This window comes from Rhodnius prolixus, unplaced genomic scaffold, assembly GCF_049639745.1.
Source record: "Rhodnius prolixus isolate KJV_2025 unplaced genomic scaffold, Rpr scaffold_6, whole genome shotgun sequence".
Lineage (NCBI taxonomy): Eukaryota > Metazoa > Arthropoda > Insecta > Hemiptera > Reduviidae > Rhodnius > Rhodnius prolixus.
Genome location: NW_027411634.1, coordinates 35,811,460 through 35,829,113, shown reverse-complemented (window position 1 = coordinate 35,829,113; position 17,654 = coordinate 35,811,460). Strand labels below are relative to the sequence as shown.

At 34.0% G+C, this 17,654-nt stretch overlaps 1 protein-coding gene across 7 annotated transcripts in view; it reads right to left on the bottom strand.

The window, feature by feature from the left end:
• LOC141460039 (extracellular serine/threonine protein CG31145) overlaps positions 1 to 17,654 on the bottom strand; it is a 284,669-nt gene that overhangs the window by 134,365 nt on the left and 132,650 nt on the right. The window contains exon 1 of one of the 7 annotated variants that reach the window (XM_074139650.1): positions 15,377 to 15,540. The exons of the other annotated variants lie outside the window; for them this stretch is intronic. Coding sequence (XP_073995751.1) covers positions 15,377 to 15,525 — 149 coding nt within the window. The 5' untranslated portion in view covers positions 15,526 to 15,540. Of the gene's footprint in view, positions 1 to 15,376; positions 15,541 to 17,654 lie in introns of those variants that run through there. 7 annotated transcript variants of the gene reach the window in all.

The following is a 17,654-nucleotide window of genomic DNA, read 5'->3' as shown; positions in this document are numbered from 1 at the left end:
GTAAACCGGAAACGAACAATACTATCTGTCGGAAGAGATTAACCAATTAGTTAGCGTACTGGATTTCCACGTAGAGATACGGGTTAAAATACAGCCGCAGGCCTTTAGGCCTTTTTCCTTTCTAGGGACAGTACACTGTCCAGAGATGGACAGCGTAGTCCATAACGTTAGAACACTGTCCATAGGACGGCAGTGCATTGAAAAAACTCCGGTTGCCATATCCTCGAATGTTGATGCGCTTTAAATCAACACACTTACAAAAAAAAATCTCTATAATACTACAGCGAAATTCAACATCTGAACAAATAAATATTTGATCAGAATTACGACAGACAGAATATATTTGAAGTTTCTAAAACAGGCACGACCAGCGCTCATGATATGTCATCAAGTGGCAGTTGGAAGTACCGATGTCCATTTATGGAATTGTTCAATAAACAAAAAAATATGTTAACTAAAAATAAAAATAAAAAGAAGTGAATCGTGATTATAACTATTTTTTTTCTTGATTCAAATGTTTTTATTTTTCTAAACTCAAGTCACGAAATGATTTTTAAAAAGCACGTGCTCAGTACCAGAAGGGGTGAATGGAGGATGAGAGATATGTAAAGATCAGGGAAGGGGAAGTAGGTAATGTTGCTCAACAAATCTATTCCTTTTATTATCAACATCTTAGAAATGTTTGGGATCCTGAGCTGCGTTATATCAAATCTACATTCGTGTACATCAATCTTTGATTTTCTTTCACGAAAAACACTGAGGATGAACAAAGAGTGATTTTTTTTCTCTTAGGAAGTTGGAAAGAAAAAGCCAGCAATAACTAAGTTAGCTAGCTATAACTAACACCAACAAAGCAGGTCGGCGTCTAGAAATGCTTGTAAATTTTACAGTTACAACTAGAATTCCAAATTTCAAGTAAGTTCGGATTCCAAATTCTTTTTCAATTGCATTTAATAAAAATTAATGGTAGTTGCTAATCAGTGCATATTCTTTCATTGCATTCTGTTAAATAGTCCTTCCACAAAACTGACTCTTCTTAATAAAGAAACAATATTAATGAATATGCAAGTGGGTCTGATGTATGCATTTTTTTATTACATAAAAATTATCCTAATAATAATTCTAGTCCGTTTTTACTGCTGCGTACCAAAAGTGCATTTCTCTAAGTGCACGCGCTATTTATACATTAACACTTGCATCAAAGCTAAGTGCATTCTCTCGTATAATTAAACTACTTGCATACTAACGTTCATTACTGGAACATTCCTCTTATATAGATGGCCTAAATAGGATGCGGAGATCAAAGGAAACAATAAAACCAGTTCTATTTAAAACAAAATGGGCTATGCGACAACAAAATGACTGGATTACGACAATGCATCTAATGTTTTAGGGGAAATGAATCGCTCTAAGTCCAAATGACTAGTTCTGCAGCGAATTAGGAACTTTCAAGTACAAGAAATCGAATGCCGAGTATAGTGGCATCAGGCAGAGTTCAGGGAAACAGTACAATCATAACCCATAATCACATTCTCACATGATTGATTTACTTATTACAGTCATTGGGTAAAGTTTGATCCATTTTAAGTTAAGGTAGTGTAAAATGTATTTAATATAACACGGTTATTCCAAAATCAGCTTTTACGTTTCGTCATTTTGCCTGTGTTTTCTCCAAGAAAAACGTTTATTCTTAGTTCTCACATTTAAAGAAAACGTTCAAGTAATTAGATCGTCCATTTTTTACGGCGACTGACCGACAGACATTTACAGACAGACGAAAGACAGTTACTTCTAAAATAGAAAATAACTTTTAAAAAGAAAGACAATTGATAAATGACGGCAAAGTGGAGTAGCGATTAACATCCTACCCATAATTTACATTTAATGACTAAAGTGGCGAATTGATATTCTCCTTTTTTCTCTCCTTGTTCTTTTCTTTTTGTTTCAACTTCTTGTTCGCGCAAATGTTGGTAAGAAAAGAATGTCGTTCGTGGAAAAGTTTCGAGGTAGAATCTACACAGCAAATTTTCTGTTTCTGAACGGGAAAGTTTGGGGTGTGGATTATGATACAGCGGGTAAGATCAGGAAAAAATGGAATTCACAGGTTAGAATGTTATTGTTGCACAGAGATGATGGTACGAAGGATTTTTGATTGTTGGGTTTGAATCCTGTTTAGGTTTGAACGCTTTGTTGTTTCGACCAGTTCTAAGGTCCGCAAGTCCAGAAGTCAATTTTGATCACTTCTCAACTAGTCTCTTGAGCATTCAGTATTTCTAGTTGAGTTCAAGTAGTTTGAGTTTAGTGTGTGGATTCCATACGGGTGGCTTGCCAAAGTCCAATATATCGAAAGGTGTCTGCTACGTTAATAAGGATTAAATACGTATTCACAATTCTAAATTTTAACAAAGTTAGCTCACCCGAAATGCCACTTTTCTTAGTTTAATTTTTAGTTTTTAGAGATTTTTTGTTTTTAATGGTAATTCTTAAATATAAGGATTATTGAAGTAAACCAGTACAAATTCTTAGGTTTCAAGAAAATTAAATTAAAAGATAAATAGGATGAAAAAATAATTGCCATTTCAGTCGTGATACATTTATTCTGCCGAGCTTTCGACCTAGGGACTAGGTCATCTTCAGGGCTAGTTTACAAAGTAATATTTTTACATTACAGGGTTGGTGTGTCTTCTGTCTTGTCTGTTCATGGACTCTTTTCATAACTATCGTCTATTTTAGAAGACGTACTCGTACAGAAGCAGATTAACAGTCCATGAACAGACAGCACAGAAGATACAACAACCCCGTAATGTAAAAATATTACTTTGTAAACTAGCCCTGAAGATGACCTAGGCCCTAGGTCGAAAGTCGGCAGAATAAATGTATCACGACTGAAATGGCAATTATTTTTTCATCCTATTGAAACTATGAATCAGTCACCAAAAAGAATGAACAACAATTAAAAGATAAAATTTAATTGGACTAGCCAATTCTTCAGGAATCTTACCCCTCTCTACCCGCACATGACCAACAGCCGCCAGAACAAATTCAACTACTACTATAGCACAAAACATGGTTACCATAGTAATGGCTTTAGCAAATTCTAGGCGTAAAATAACCTTCCATATATATTGAACGAATATAACAATAACCTTGTTACAAAACTGCTCATAAAAGAAAATTACAATAATTTTAAATAAGTTTTGCGTGTCAACGCTTCTTTTATTGGTGTCTATAAAAATTATTTTATGATTTATGTTTTTCTGTTTAATTTGAAAGAAAAAGAATATAAAAAACTAATAATAAATTATTAAATTTTTATACTAAAAATCTCTTAAGGCGTTTTCAGTAACACGAGACCGCCATAAAAGTAAACGTCGCGAGGTACAATTATCCAGATTGCAATACTTCTTTAAGAACTGACATGCGCGTCAAGTAACACCTTGAGGGTGTGAAATATTAAGTTATTAAAGCATATTAAGCACACATCAAGTTCTTTACTTTTCTTCTTTAAGTAATTACTTTCTTTATATCTTCTTAACCTGTTATAACTAGAATCTCCATTATTTTAAGAACTACTGTTTTTACTTATTTTTACAGATCGATGTCGGTCCAGGAGGAATTTTATTTTTTAGTATTTTTACATCAAGTCCGTGTTCTCTAAAAAATACTAAAAAACAATAAAAACGTAATAACAACAAAGCCATGAAAGCAACTGAGAACTCGAAACATAAAATTTTTAGGAATGTACAATTTCATGAAACCCGTTCGCAAACTCTGCTTAAGAATATTATTTCAGCAAAAAAGTTGCTCATAAAAGAGTAATAGACACAAAATGTATACACAAAAAAAAAGAAGAAAAATCAATGCATAAGAATAACTCGAATAATAAATACTGCGTGCTATGCAGTAGTTATGCCAAAGACATATCTATCACGTGTTAGGCTGAGTGAATGATGCTTTAGCATGATGGAATACTCTTGGGAGAATAAAAGGTTCTTCAACTACCAATGAACAGACGATTAGTGTACGTTCTGTTGAGGGACTGTACAAGTGGAAGACCCCCTTAGATTCTAAGGGGCTGCTCCTGAACTGGTACTTCATCACCTCATTGTTTACTTTGTCTTTGCCATAATAGATTTTAAGTTAAAGTAATTTATAAGTAGCTTACTTCGTACATTATAAGTATTTATAAATCAATGGAAGTAATAGAGGAACTTGAACTAGGCTTATCTGTTATCTAGGCAAATAGAAGTTAACTAAACTATAGGCTCTATTGCTGTTCATTATTTTTGGTGACTGATTCATAGTTTCAATAGGATGAAAAAATAAATGCCAGTTTCAGTCGTGATACATTTATTTCGACCTAGGGACTAGAACCATCTTCAGGACTAGTTTACTCTCCATGAACAGACAAGATTGAAGACACACCAACCCTGTAATGTAAAATATTACTTTGTAAACTAGCCCTGAAGATGGTTCTAGTAGAAAGCTCGGCAGAATAAATGTATCACGACTGAAACTGGAATTTATTTTTTCATCCTATTAATAGGCTCTATATTGATCAATAAATGCGCACAATAGGTTAATTCCATTTCTTAAGGAGTTTTCTTTATTTATATTCTTTTAAATATAGGTTATTGAAAATATAGGCTAAGCTTGGTGTGGAAGTGCATATAGGGCATGAGCGGTTTACTGGCAAAACTGACAGAACAGATAAATCAATATAAGAACTGAACTGAGAAACTGACAGAACAGATAAATCAATACAAGAACTGAACTGAAAGACTGAAAGAACGGATAGTCTGATAGAACTGAGAGTCTTAATTTAAGTAGATGCTGCAAAACCTAGAGAACTGAGAGACGAAGAACTAAAAGTCTGTAAACTTGGAGAGTCTTTAAGATATGAGAGGTTAGAACAGAAATACCCTAAGATCTGAGAGGCATGCAAGAACTAAGTGACTCAATAAACGTGGGTAATGCTAAAAACTGAATTTTATAACTCTAAAAACGGAATGAGAATTGAGTGGGCGACAAAACCAAAAGACTGATAGAACTGACAAGCTTGCAGACAAGTTCAAAAAATAATAAGAAAATACTCAACCCAGTATTAGAGATAGAGAAATGACTTTCAAATCTCAAACGCAAGGATTAATCAAAATAGTTTGGTAAATTTACGAATTACGAGGTTACCCGTTTTTTGTGGCGCTTTTATAGTCTAGGTTCATGCAACCAGATTTTCGATTTTCAGAATCTGCGATCTGAAACCACTAATTTTTGGAGAACAATAATTTACAAACATCAGCTATAAATCTTTCCTCTTTTATGGAAGATAAGAAATCGCCCAAAACACCCTTCCTACCTGATCAAAAACTTTTAACCTTTTAAGAACTTTTTTAGGGATCAATATCTTTAGTGTTAATAAGTAGAGTACATAGGGAGGAATGTAAGCGAGCCGAGGCTGAAAAAGTTTCCGGTAAACAGACAACTCAAGTGGAGTAATGTACTATATTACTAACAGCCACCGACAGAAATTAGAACGTGACTCAGCTCTAGAACAACAATAACAGCATTTTTGGCCAACTCGTGTACGTGATATAACAACAGTCGAATGGGGGGGTCTGCAGCTCAATTAGTACATTAACTTACCATCAAATTAAAGTGAATTTATATAAATATAAATTAAACGGAAATAATTAATTACTGCGAGAAATGTAATATTAATTACATTTACTATAACTTATTACGTATATTTGAGGAAGTATAGCGGTCATAAGAATTATCAAAATTAGGTTTATACCGGCAATAGCAAATTTCTGCAATTTTTCGTTTTTAGTTTTGGTTTGTTTATAACGTCAAAATGAATATTGCTGGCAATAATCTGAAAACAGGAAATATGAAAAGACCACAGTCAGTGGTTAATGATTACAGAAGGATTACGTGATTTTAATTTCGGTTAAGCTATAAGGATGGCAGGAATACAGAGTACTGATCCATCCATAACCTGTAGTTTATGTAAATAGTTGTATATTGTATAGGGATGAATGGTGAAGCGAATGTATTTATAAGTAAGGATGGAGAGTGAGTGATATTCTAGTGATAAGCACCTAGACGATGCTGGCTGTATGGCGATAGCCAATGCCAAAAAAAAAAAGAAAAAAAAATAGTGGTCCCACGCGGAAATCCCAGGTTCGAATCCAGCTGCTGGCCCATAGAATTTCCATACCTAGGAGCTTATTTCAGTGTGGTCTATAATGAGAGAACAAAGAACAACATCAATAACCTTAAAAGTTGACGCTCCTTAAATTTAATTAAATAATTAGTTAGTTTATATCAAAATGAAACAGGACCCAACTACTGCAAGGTGTCCCAACTTCCCCAGAGATAATCTCAAATAAATTTTCTGGAATACCCAAAAATAAATAAATAAAGCGATAGATCGAGTAAATTTTTTCAAAGAATTACATTGGACAGATCGATAACATAGATCATCCGTAATTAACGCAAATCATCTGAATGAATAGAAATTATTCTAATTATTTACCTCTTACCACTTCACGTTAAGTGATCAAATATCTTGTGAAATCGGCAACTTACCTGTGAACAGAAAAAATATTAATTACAAATATGTAAATGTTATTTTATTGCTACAATAATAACCTACAATCAATAGTGCTGGCAATTACATAAATGTAAAAGAAATATCAAACAAATTTCTACAACTTTTAAGTTGCAATCAACAAAAAAAAAAGTAAAACTGTAGTGCGCAAACTCGTAGGCTTTCTCTTACTGGAATTTGAGTAATAACGTTTTCTGTAACCATTTTAATTGCACAAAATGGCTTCATTGAAAAAAGCACTTTCAACTGACTGAAATTCTAAAAAAATCTGAACAAAAAATGTACACTTTGAATTCCAGTAAGGATAATATAAAAATTCCTTGAAATAAGTATTGTAAATGCCCTGTAGATTACATTTAAGTGAGACTTAATGAAAAGTAATTAAGAAAATGTACAATTTAGAACAAGGAGAAAATCTAGTGGGTGGTCGCACGAGATTTTTCGTATCTTTAAATTTTCATATATCAGACTAGAGACAATATCAAATTAGAGAGAATATCTATTCATTATAATTTAAATTTGACAACTAAATTTTGTGACTTGACAGATGTCACGTCCCAGTTATATTTGGAAGATCTTAAATTATATTGTTTTCCCTTTTTGCTCTAGAATATTTCATGGAATGTGGAATAGCGAAGTAGGAAATTACTGTCACCACAACCAAATGTTCACATGAAGAAGCTAAAAATTTCATGCAATTTTACGCCCACCACTGACACTTATGTTGATGACCCGCCGACCTGACTGAAAATGAAATCTGCCCCCAGGTATACTGAACAGAAGGAGTGTTCAGAAAACAAACATTCGTTAACTTTTCTTACCTTCATCAACTAAAAGAAAATCTTATGAAGAAGAATTTTCAATTTTCTTTGAAAAGTTTTGAACCCTGAACATAAAAAAGATCTGTATGTCTGTCCGTCCAAAAACAATATGACTCGAAAACAGGAAAAAAGGTAGTAACTTACAACCTTCAATTTTGTAGTTACCACTAAGGAACCAAATCCGAATCAAAAAATCGGAATTGCCGCTTTCTTAATCAATTGAGGTCGGTCGTGGAGGCATCTTGCCTCTCGAAAGCTTGACACACAACCTGCAGTGACACCCCAGCTATCTCAGCTTCATTACTCCTAGAAATCCCTGGTTTTGTACAAATCATACAACTACTGGTTTCTTTCAAACCATCAATGGTTCTCTTCCTTTTTCTTATGCACTTTATTCTCCCTCAACTTTCGGCCTAAGATAATCTGCTTGAGTAAGGCGTAGGTTTCAAGTCATCACAGGGCTCAGCCTAGACTTAGATTTGATAATCTGTGTCCTTCATGTTACGTATCTATTTCTGTCGTATGGCCGCGCAACTGGCCGCCGCGATTTATGTACTGATGGTTCACCTAAAACGCCAAAGAAGCTACCAAAAGAAGTTATAGACACTAAGAATAGTGAATTAAGGTTTAAAAATACCAAAGAATGGTGAATTCTGCTTTTTACAAATTAAGCTAATTAAGGAATTCGAATGCTGTTCCACCACTTTTGCAAGATTTCTTGACAGTTACAAGAAGTAATCTACCGAGAAGAAAACACGAAGAAATTTGATGAATATCAAATTTGCAAGTAAACGATTCGTCAAAGCCGTTTACCATTCAGTGGCCTTCAGTAAAGAAAATCCAGTGCAAAATTTTCTGTCGATTTATAAGTCCCTTAGTTTTCTATTAAAAGTACCCAGCCTTGCGGAAAATTGTGAAATCAAAGGAACATAATGATTTATAGTGGCGAGCTAAACTGATAATGAAACTAGTTATTTTGTACCAAGGCCAGGAAGTATTTAACTGGTTACGTCATCCTCTGCGAGTCGTTTGTAGTTTGTTTCTACGTATCTACTAGAAATGAAATGAATGTTCATGAGGGGCATTTTATTTAAATATTTCTTAATGATGAGTTAGGCGCCCTGAATGTACCTGACTCGGTCACATGAGTAAATAAAGGAAGAATAAGATAGGTAGGACACCTGAAGAAAATGGAGCCCGAGAGACCGCCAGGAGAGTGCTTTTAGCAAAACCTGAAGAAGAAGGAACAGGCCAAGATGGCTTAAGGACGTCGGACATAAGACGATGACCACCACGACAACAGAGCAGGTTATTGGAGAAGATCCAGGGCTGAAATGCCTCCGAACAATAAGAGAACTTCGTCTACAATATTTCACATCTGAGAAAAAAAAAGAAGTACTTAAGAAAACAGAGAAGCTGTAACAAAAAAATAGATAGAAGCGGATGTGAATAGAAATGCTCTCTAGTTTGCAGATCTCTGTTTAAAAAAGGCAAAATAACAGAATTAGTTATATAGAGTGTTTCCAAACGCGCCCAATTGACTCCCTCACTTTTTAGAATACAGGCTGTGCAACAAAGAAGAAAGAGAAAACTTTGACCAAACAAAATCTCTTTCTCAACTTCAGTACTTCACAGTACGCTCTGACTTGCTATAGTTCATATTTACGAAGGCTACACACACACACACACACACACTTCTATAAAACAGCTTCTGTATGCAATAAACTGAAACAGCTGTTGAAGGAGGAGACTTAGATCTACAAACTAGACAGAGATACAGTGAGAAAGTTACATAGCCTAGAACAGCTGATAGGAACATTGCATCCCTCACACATAGTACTAGTAAAGCTCTTTTATTTCTTGTCTTTATGGATTTCACTTTGTCTTTTAATAAACTCCTTTCGTATTTATTATGCATATAATATTTATTGCACCTTAATATTTATTAAGGTGTCATGCAATCTGTGCCCCTCCGGAGTAAAGGCTCCTCTACCTATCTAAAGTAGGCTGGAAAGGTTGCTGCTATTTGTGGCAGAAAAGAATGAGCTCTCTGGGCGGGCGTTTGGAGATTTATACGTTTTTGCACCAGCGATAGAGAGCTACAGTGTTACCAGTGTGTATATAGTAGGAACACTTCCTAATTACGCACACTTAATTTGCTCTTGGAGTATGGGAGAAGGCGTTTAGTATACAGCAGTGTACTGGCCTCCAAGAGCGACCCTAACAACTGATACCCCACTTTTCTGAAAACAGAACATCCCCAAAGAAGGAAGAATATGATTCCTAATAAGTGTTTAATGGGTGGTCTGGCATCAGTGAGAAGGAACCTATATCTGGTCGTAGTGCGCAGTATTCAAAATAAAAACCACGTAACCAACGCGAAAGAGTTCAACACCCACAGGTAGGGTCGTGTTTGAAACATAGAGAAGCATGTTGGACGTTTCAACGCCCATCTTGAGAGGACTTTGTTCTTGTTACAGCTTCGCAATAGCAAAAGACCAAAAAAAGGTGTTTCTTTTCCAGTTCAGCAAAATCTCCAGTTGTAACTTTTTGCTCGCTGAACTGCATGACTTGTAACCCTGGATTAGCACAATTAAAGCCTGAACTAAGTCACACACGAACTTAGAATTAACTTGCTAAGCGCTGAAGGCCATTTTGGTGTAGTTTATTCACTTATCATCTTTTAAATACTTATTAGGTAACATAAAATATGTAACCAAAATATCAAATTTACAAAAAAATCAGCAGGCCGGAAGTATCAGTTTACTGAATACTTTTCAGCGATTTTTTCAAAATTAGTACTTTTAAAGTGAATATGCAATATTATTTCAGTCAACTTCCTTTTTTAGTAACAAATTAAAGAAAAATTTAATTGAATAAACTGAAGTAAGCGGAAGTTAATACCAAAGGGTTCACAGCAGATTTTTTTGATCATTTGACTGCATTATGCAATCGATTAAATTTGATTGCATTATCTAATAATTTCAAAATATTCTCTGAAACTTCTATGCATCCTTTATACAGAAACATTTCCTAACCAAAGCGCTGCCTACGAATAGTCTAGCCATTCCAAGAGGCACACAGAAGCCAGCGTAATTATGTTTGTACGCGTATCCAAGAATAATGATTGTATAATACAGAACCTAAATAGAACAATCCCCTCCTCCCTATGGTGAAGTGAATGGACCAATTAAGGAATAAATTATGTAAGAAGATCCATGAATTGCTCCCAGTAAGTTTCTTAAGCTCCAAACTACATTAAGGAGAATCACGGTTTTGGGAAATCGCGATTATCACAAAGTTGGACAGAAAAAAAACTGCACATACATCTTTTCGGTACTTTTAAAATTCTACCTCCTGATGGATTTCCTAAACAAATATTTTCCAAAAAATGTAACAATAAAATTCATATTAATTTATAATTAGAACTTTCTGATGTAACAAAAAGACTCTACTAACTTCTAGAATACTCTAAAGACAATCAACATCAGATTGGCCAACTTTTTTTTTTCTCTCACTCCTATGTTAAAAGAAGTATTGTAATCTTGTTAAACGTCCTAGCGGATTTATTGGGGTCCTCTGAGTTCAAAATAGTGGATACTTTATTGCCCTCTTAAGCTTCTTACGACGCACGGATAAGGTTCAGAAAATATCCTCAAAGAGTGGCGTTATTTAAACCGGAACTCATATAAAAGGCTCAGCCAAGTCGAGAAGGAAACGGCTTCTCATATCCTGTTTGATGAAGCGGAATGAGTTATTTGGCCTTCTGCCAGAAAGTTTCATATGTAGGAGGAACTGTTAAATCAAGGGAAACGGTACAACAAGTCATGGCTGCAGTGCCGAGGGGAACAAGGACTCAACCCTCTATCAATAATACAAATATCCACTGCAACGCATCCAACGCGCAATGCGTCCGTATCTATGGAGTGAATTAGCGAGGGGATGAATTTTAGATAAAAATGTTTTTATCCTATTTTTCCATCCTCATTTCCTTAAAAAATATTTCACTTACTTGAAATAATCAAGATATGAAAAGATTAAAAAAATATGGTCCATTATTGAATGAAACTGATGGATTAGAGGCAAGCAAAAAGGGATTACCTTTTCAACTTTTTTAAAAAGTAGATTCAAAATGAAGGAAATAAATTACTTTTTAATTTAAATTTAGTCTCCATTTTTCACCTTTTCAACGAAGGAACAAGAAAAGCCTTTTAATTTAATTTTCATTTTTAGTGTTTTGCTTTTTGCCAATGAGCGTTTTCCTTGGGTTTTCTGTTATATACTCTTCTTGTTTCTAGTAACCCCGGAGAGAAAAGTGGACTAACCACTGCTTCATCATATGACAACAAGAACAATACTTATACTGACACTCCAAATACTCAAACAGTTCATATAGGGAGCCTACAGAATCGCTGATGTATCAAGCTGTCTTAGTTTGGCAAACCCACATCCATTAAACATTTAATAGTTTACAGACGTTTACATTTTATAAACAAACACTGACATTTTAAAAAGCTGACATAGATCTTTTACATTGCCATGGACACTCCTCGCACGAGGAAGCGCCATGGAGGTATCAAATTTTCGAAATCAGATTCCCAATGAAAATACATGTTTTGAGATTATACAGAAGAAAAAATGAAGCAGACGGCGGAGAATCACAGCTGTAAATGAATAAGACAACTACAATTTCGATTAATGAGGTTTGTTTGTTTTATATTTTTTTCAACATAAGGCTAACATATTATAACCACATCAACATCGGTGAACGAAGTGCATGATAGTATCAAAGCCGCTAAAGAGATAAGAATACAGATTTCAATAAGTAGGAACAGATTCTTACTAGTAAGTACCCAAGGATGTGATAATAATGTGGAAGGAGTGTAGCAGCGGGCATATCATTTCCTCAATCATCAGGAAGTTCCTCAGAAAGAGATGTGGGCCAAGGAACCAAAAACGACCGTCTTTTGATCTATTTACTGTCGGTTCTCCCCTAGGTTAGCGCTCAATAAAAGAAATTTAGATATCTTAGGACTGCATAGGTGAGGTTTAATCGAAATAGATGAAGGGATACTGCTTCAGAAAACTTAACAAGTAGAGTCTTATTAAAACACGAATCACTAGTTCAATTAACAGATGCAAGCACAGCTGAGATGGTTCAATCTAAATAGAATGGAAGATCTAGGAAGTCTTTGGTAATCAAAGAAGGATGGCCAAAACCCACAAGATTGTGGGAACTTTTCTGTCGAACCTCTGAAATGCAAGGAAGCAGAGTTGAAAACTATGTTTCGTCATAGCTATTATTGCCAAATTTGGTAACTAATAGCCAACTAAATGCAAAATCAATCCAAGAACACTTTAGTTTAAAGTTGAGTTTAATTCTTATTGAAACGTTAAAAAGAGACTTGAAAATTTTGAACAAGGACAGGGTGACAATAAAATTTGCAATAATAAGAACAAGAATTTCCAACCAAACACCAACAATTTGTAACAAATTATTTTAACAAAAATTAACAAATAACTGATGCAATTTTCATTGACTACAATAAAGTTGAGGTCAAACTCATCTTTTTAAAGTTTCATGCGTTGCCACTGACTAAAATTAGTCACCTGTCAGAAAGAGATGCTTGTTGGAAAAGGTGTGACATAGAGTGACGGTTTTTAGCTAACTCTAAAAGTTAGTTGAGAGCTCAGGATAATGCAAATCAACGAAATTGGCTAATATTATCAACAACTGCAAACCTCAATAGAAAATAATTGAAAAGTAAAAATTGCTTTTAAAAACAACTGTCAAGAAAAGTGCCGCGTTAATTTTTATTGATGGTCAATTAACTGCGATTTTATAATTTGAGAAATTGACGTCTAAAAACCTTATATTCTGCAAGAATATGTTTAACCGGTAGAATAATTTAAGCGGACCATTATCTAAAATCGACTTTTTCGGTTTTAGGGAACTTCAATGTGGTTATATCCGGTAAAATCTAAAATTTAACGTTATCGCAATAACTTCCTCCTTATCTAGTAAGAGAAAGTAAATAATTAAACCATTATCCCCAAAAATCTCTTTCATAACCTACTTAAAGCATTTCATTTTATAATGGCCGAGAATTAAGGTGTAAGTAAGCCTTGAGGCTGGGGAAGTTAATCAAAAGACATTCCTGAGATTTTCAAGTGTAGTAACTAGTAGCAGAGTGTGTTGACCGCTATTTCACGCAGGAGCTAACCATTAACACCTTCATGAGCCTCAAAGTAGTATCCGTATACCTCCGGGAGATAGCTAAAACGTTTTCAACAAGTAAATTAGTTATAAACGTAACAATCATTCTTTTGTCACTGGATCCGTTAAAAAGGATATTACAGAATTTTTTTATTTGCATCTAACCTTGCAATTTTATGCAATCTGGTGTGAATAATCATACTCACACGACTTCCTCTGATTACCACCAGAAAGGAGATGAACTTCTTGATTCAAAAATTCAGACATTTTTATATTTTAGTTACTTTTTCGTATAATAATAATAATAATAATAAAATATTTATAATTAAAAAAATATTACAATGATATGAAACATAAAAACAAAACAGAAATACATGGAATTTATTCAGTCTGCTACTTTTTCGTTTGTTTGATATCATCAGAACATAAACACAACATTATGTGGTACGTGATGAGACTATTCTTAACAAATTCCTTCTCATCATGATTATGAAAGGGAATAACAAGAGACCACAGACAAAAAAGACAGAAAAAGAGAAATTGAACAAAGAATTAATTAATCAAAAATGTTAATACAAATAATGTTACACATTTACAGCATCCCGGTAAAATCGGAAATGTTTACAGTCTTAAATTTAAATATAAATTAAGGGAAAAATAAAGAGAAATTAATTTTTACACTATTTCTTTGCTCCAAAAACATAAAAACTACATTGTATGAATCTTATTCCCCCTCTCCTGCAAGTTTAATTACAATGGAACATTGTTTGCGTTTTATGCTTTCAAAAAAAAAGAAAAAGGTTTAGGAAATGAATCATAGTTATTATGAATCACAATGACAGCATGAGACAACATATTCACACACAATCATTCTTTATGTAGAATCGTGGTGGAATATAATAATATTGCATAAGGTAGATCCACATGTTTTTGTGAGAAACCATTGTTATAAAAAATAAACAAGGGATACGTGAAAATATAGTCCAGGTTGGCACGTAATACAGTATTTTCTTTGTTCATTTATGAGCGAACAAATCGCTAATAAATATCTAGCTGATATAGATAAAAATCTTAATCAAATCTTAAGTTATTTAGACATTATCTTAGTATCTAGAAGTTTACTAAAAGCTCACTGAAAGTAAGAATAAAAATATTGTTGATCGGTGATCCAAAATTAAGTTTGTGGCCCCCTCTGAATAAAACAAAAATTGTGTGAATAGTCACGTGGCTTTCTCTTAAAGCTATGTGCTCTCAAGTTCTATCCATAAACTTAGGATGGAAGATTTGCGAGGAATCGATCAAATAAAACAACTCGTCTTTTTGCCAACGTTTCGACAAATATATTGTCCTCTTCAGGGCCTGGATATTACAAATACAAAACAATTTACAGAGTCAGTAACATAGAAAAAAACAGTAAAAATCAGTAATACAAAAATAAACAGTAAAATAACTAAATTCTTTATAAGTATTGAAACTTACGTGGCTCTGCGGGTTGGTTGAGTTATAGAAATTAAGAGCCAGAAATGGAGAAGCAGTTTTATATATATGCAGATATATTTGTCGAAACGTTGGCAAAAAGACGAGTTGTTTTATTTGACCGATTCCTCGCAAATCTTCCATCCTAAGTTTAACAATTTGCGGTCACGAAAACTATATATTCTATCCATAAATTTTATACAAATTCTAAATTTTGAAAATTTACCACTATACATTAGTCTGTACTACCTGCAATGGAAGCCTACCCTAATCCTTCCGCGAGAGAACTGCCTTAAAAACCAAATTATCCTAGAAGAATTCCTCCAGTAACAGATAAGATAAGAGTATGTGTAATATAGATAAAGGAAGTTAGGAGAAAAATCATTGGGACAGAACATTAAAAAAAAGAGTTAAATCCATTCAGAAAAGGGCTATTTCCGGTCGAGCGATTTCCATTAAACTCGGAACTTGAATAACTTATTTAGCCTTTCTTAAAAGTAAACAAATGACAGGACCGTACATAACGCGAAATGACACTTAAAGGAGGAGGGAATTCTCCTCTTCAAAGTTAACCTAAATAGAATTTTCTTACAAAAAAATAAAAAATTGTAAATCAAAACGAGAAATTATAACAGCTAGATTTAAAGAAAATCGTAAGAACTAATAGCGGGTAAAAAGTTTGAAGTTTAATCTGTAAAATTATACTAATTTATCCGTTTAAGAGATTACCTTCGAAATTGGAATTTTGGCAGCACATTTATTCTTTTTTTTTTTTTTAAGAAAAAAATAATTAATATTCTGAGATAGTAAAAAGGCACGTCAAATTCAAAGGGCGCTTTAGAGATGAACACCCAACGCCTCACTTCTAGACAGGCCCTAAAGAGAATTTCTCTGAAAAAAGAATTTTAAACAAAAGGTTTTTGATCTGTGAGTGCTATGAGTATACAATCTATCAAGAAAAATCGAAGGAGCCGTTTCCAAAAAAAAAAAAAAAAAAAATCTCGACAATTAGCACAATCCTTCCAATAAAATGATAACGTCCAGTTGAGGGATTTAGGATTAATAACTTCCTATCAAGTTCCATAGAGAGATAATACTTCCGTGTAGTACAGCCACACTTATGGTAAACTTGTGCACTCCGGAAATATATCAAACTTATGCTGAAATGGAGCGTTACAGGAGAGCTTAACTTCCCTTATCCCTGCTGTTTAGCTGCAAGGTATTGACAAATCCATCGATTGGAACCAATTTTTGTAAACAAAAACAAAAAAATCGTTAGGCACTATTAAGATCTATTATTCCAAAAAAGTATTGTGACATTTATAATTTAACTTAAAGTGTCCCACTTAAGATAATTTTTTAATTAAAAAAAGATATTGGAAACATTTTTTGCGATATTTTGCTTTCGTACTGAGTGCCTTGAATAATGATTAAAAATAACAATAAAAGAAACAATTTAATTAAATTGATTGTCAGAAGTAGTTGGTTGTTTTAGCAAAAAGCCAATTTAATTAAATTGATTGTCAGAAGTAGTTGGTTGTTTTAGCAGAAAGAAGTTAAGTTATTGAATGATTATGTGTTCCCAACACAGATAGCAATAAACAAGACTGGAGAAAAGTACTAATTCCTCAAGAGATTCGACTACAATGTAGAAGATATAGGAGCAATGGAGGTGAGGATTCCCTTTGTAACCCACCCTCTCTCTCTATATATATAAAACTGGTGAGAACGTGATATAAAGTGAGAGAGAGAGAGAGAGTAAAAGAGAGAATGAGAGCCGAGAGTTCGGATGAAGTCAATTTTGGGACGCGAAATGTCACTCTGTCCGTACGATGATGACAGACACATGTCAATCACACTATAATGTATAAAGTAGCATCAGTAGGAACGTTTATGTCCCGGCGCTTTGTGTGTGCTACAATACGTTAAACTTTAAATAGCTTTTCTCATCGTCATTTACAATTTTTTTTCTCTCTCCACTCCACTTTGATAAAAGGAAGTATAATGGCAAAAAGCGTAGATTTTCCATTTTGAGTGTTTCATCGGAAGTTCACATTTTGAGCTCCACTTGTGGAAGAAAACTTGGTGCGAACTCACATACACGACTTTCTTAATCTAAGTTCTCAAGGATCTAACTTAAGTAATTATTTTTCCAAATATGAATATTTGATTATTATTTAACATTGTTTTTTTAATGAGGAAATCTTCCCTGTAACCTTTTGCCCTTCCCGCAATAATGTGGCACGTGAAACTCTGCTACTGGAGTTGGAAGATGAAAGAAATCACCCGATAATCCAGAAAAGTTCGAGGCACCCACCTCTCCTCCATTGCCTTCTATAAATATTCTGAAGAAAAATCCCTAAAAGAGAATTCAGTATGTAATCTCCATTAATACTTAGTAATTCCAGGAAACAAGCGGGATCTTCCCCCCCAAAAAAAAAATTCCAAAAGTACCCTCGAATAAAAAGATAAGAATGTTCCAAGAAAGCTGGAAGACTTCTTCCAGACCCTAAGACTGTTCAAGGAA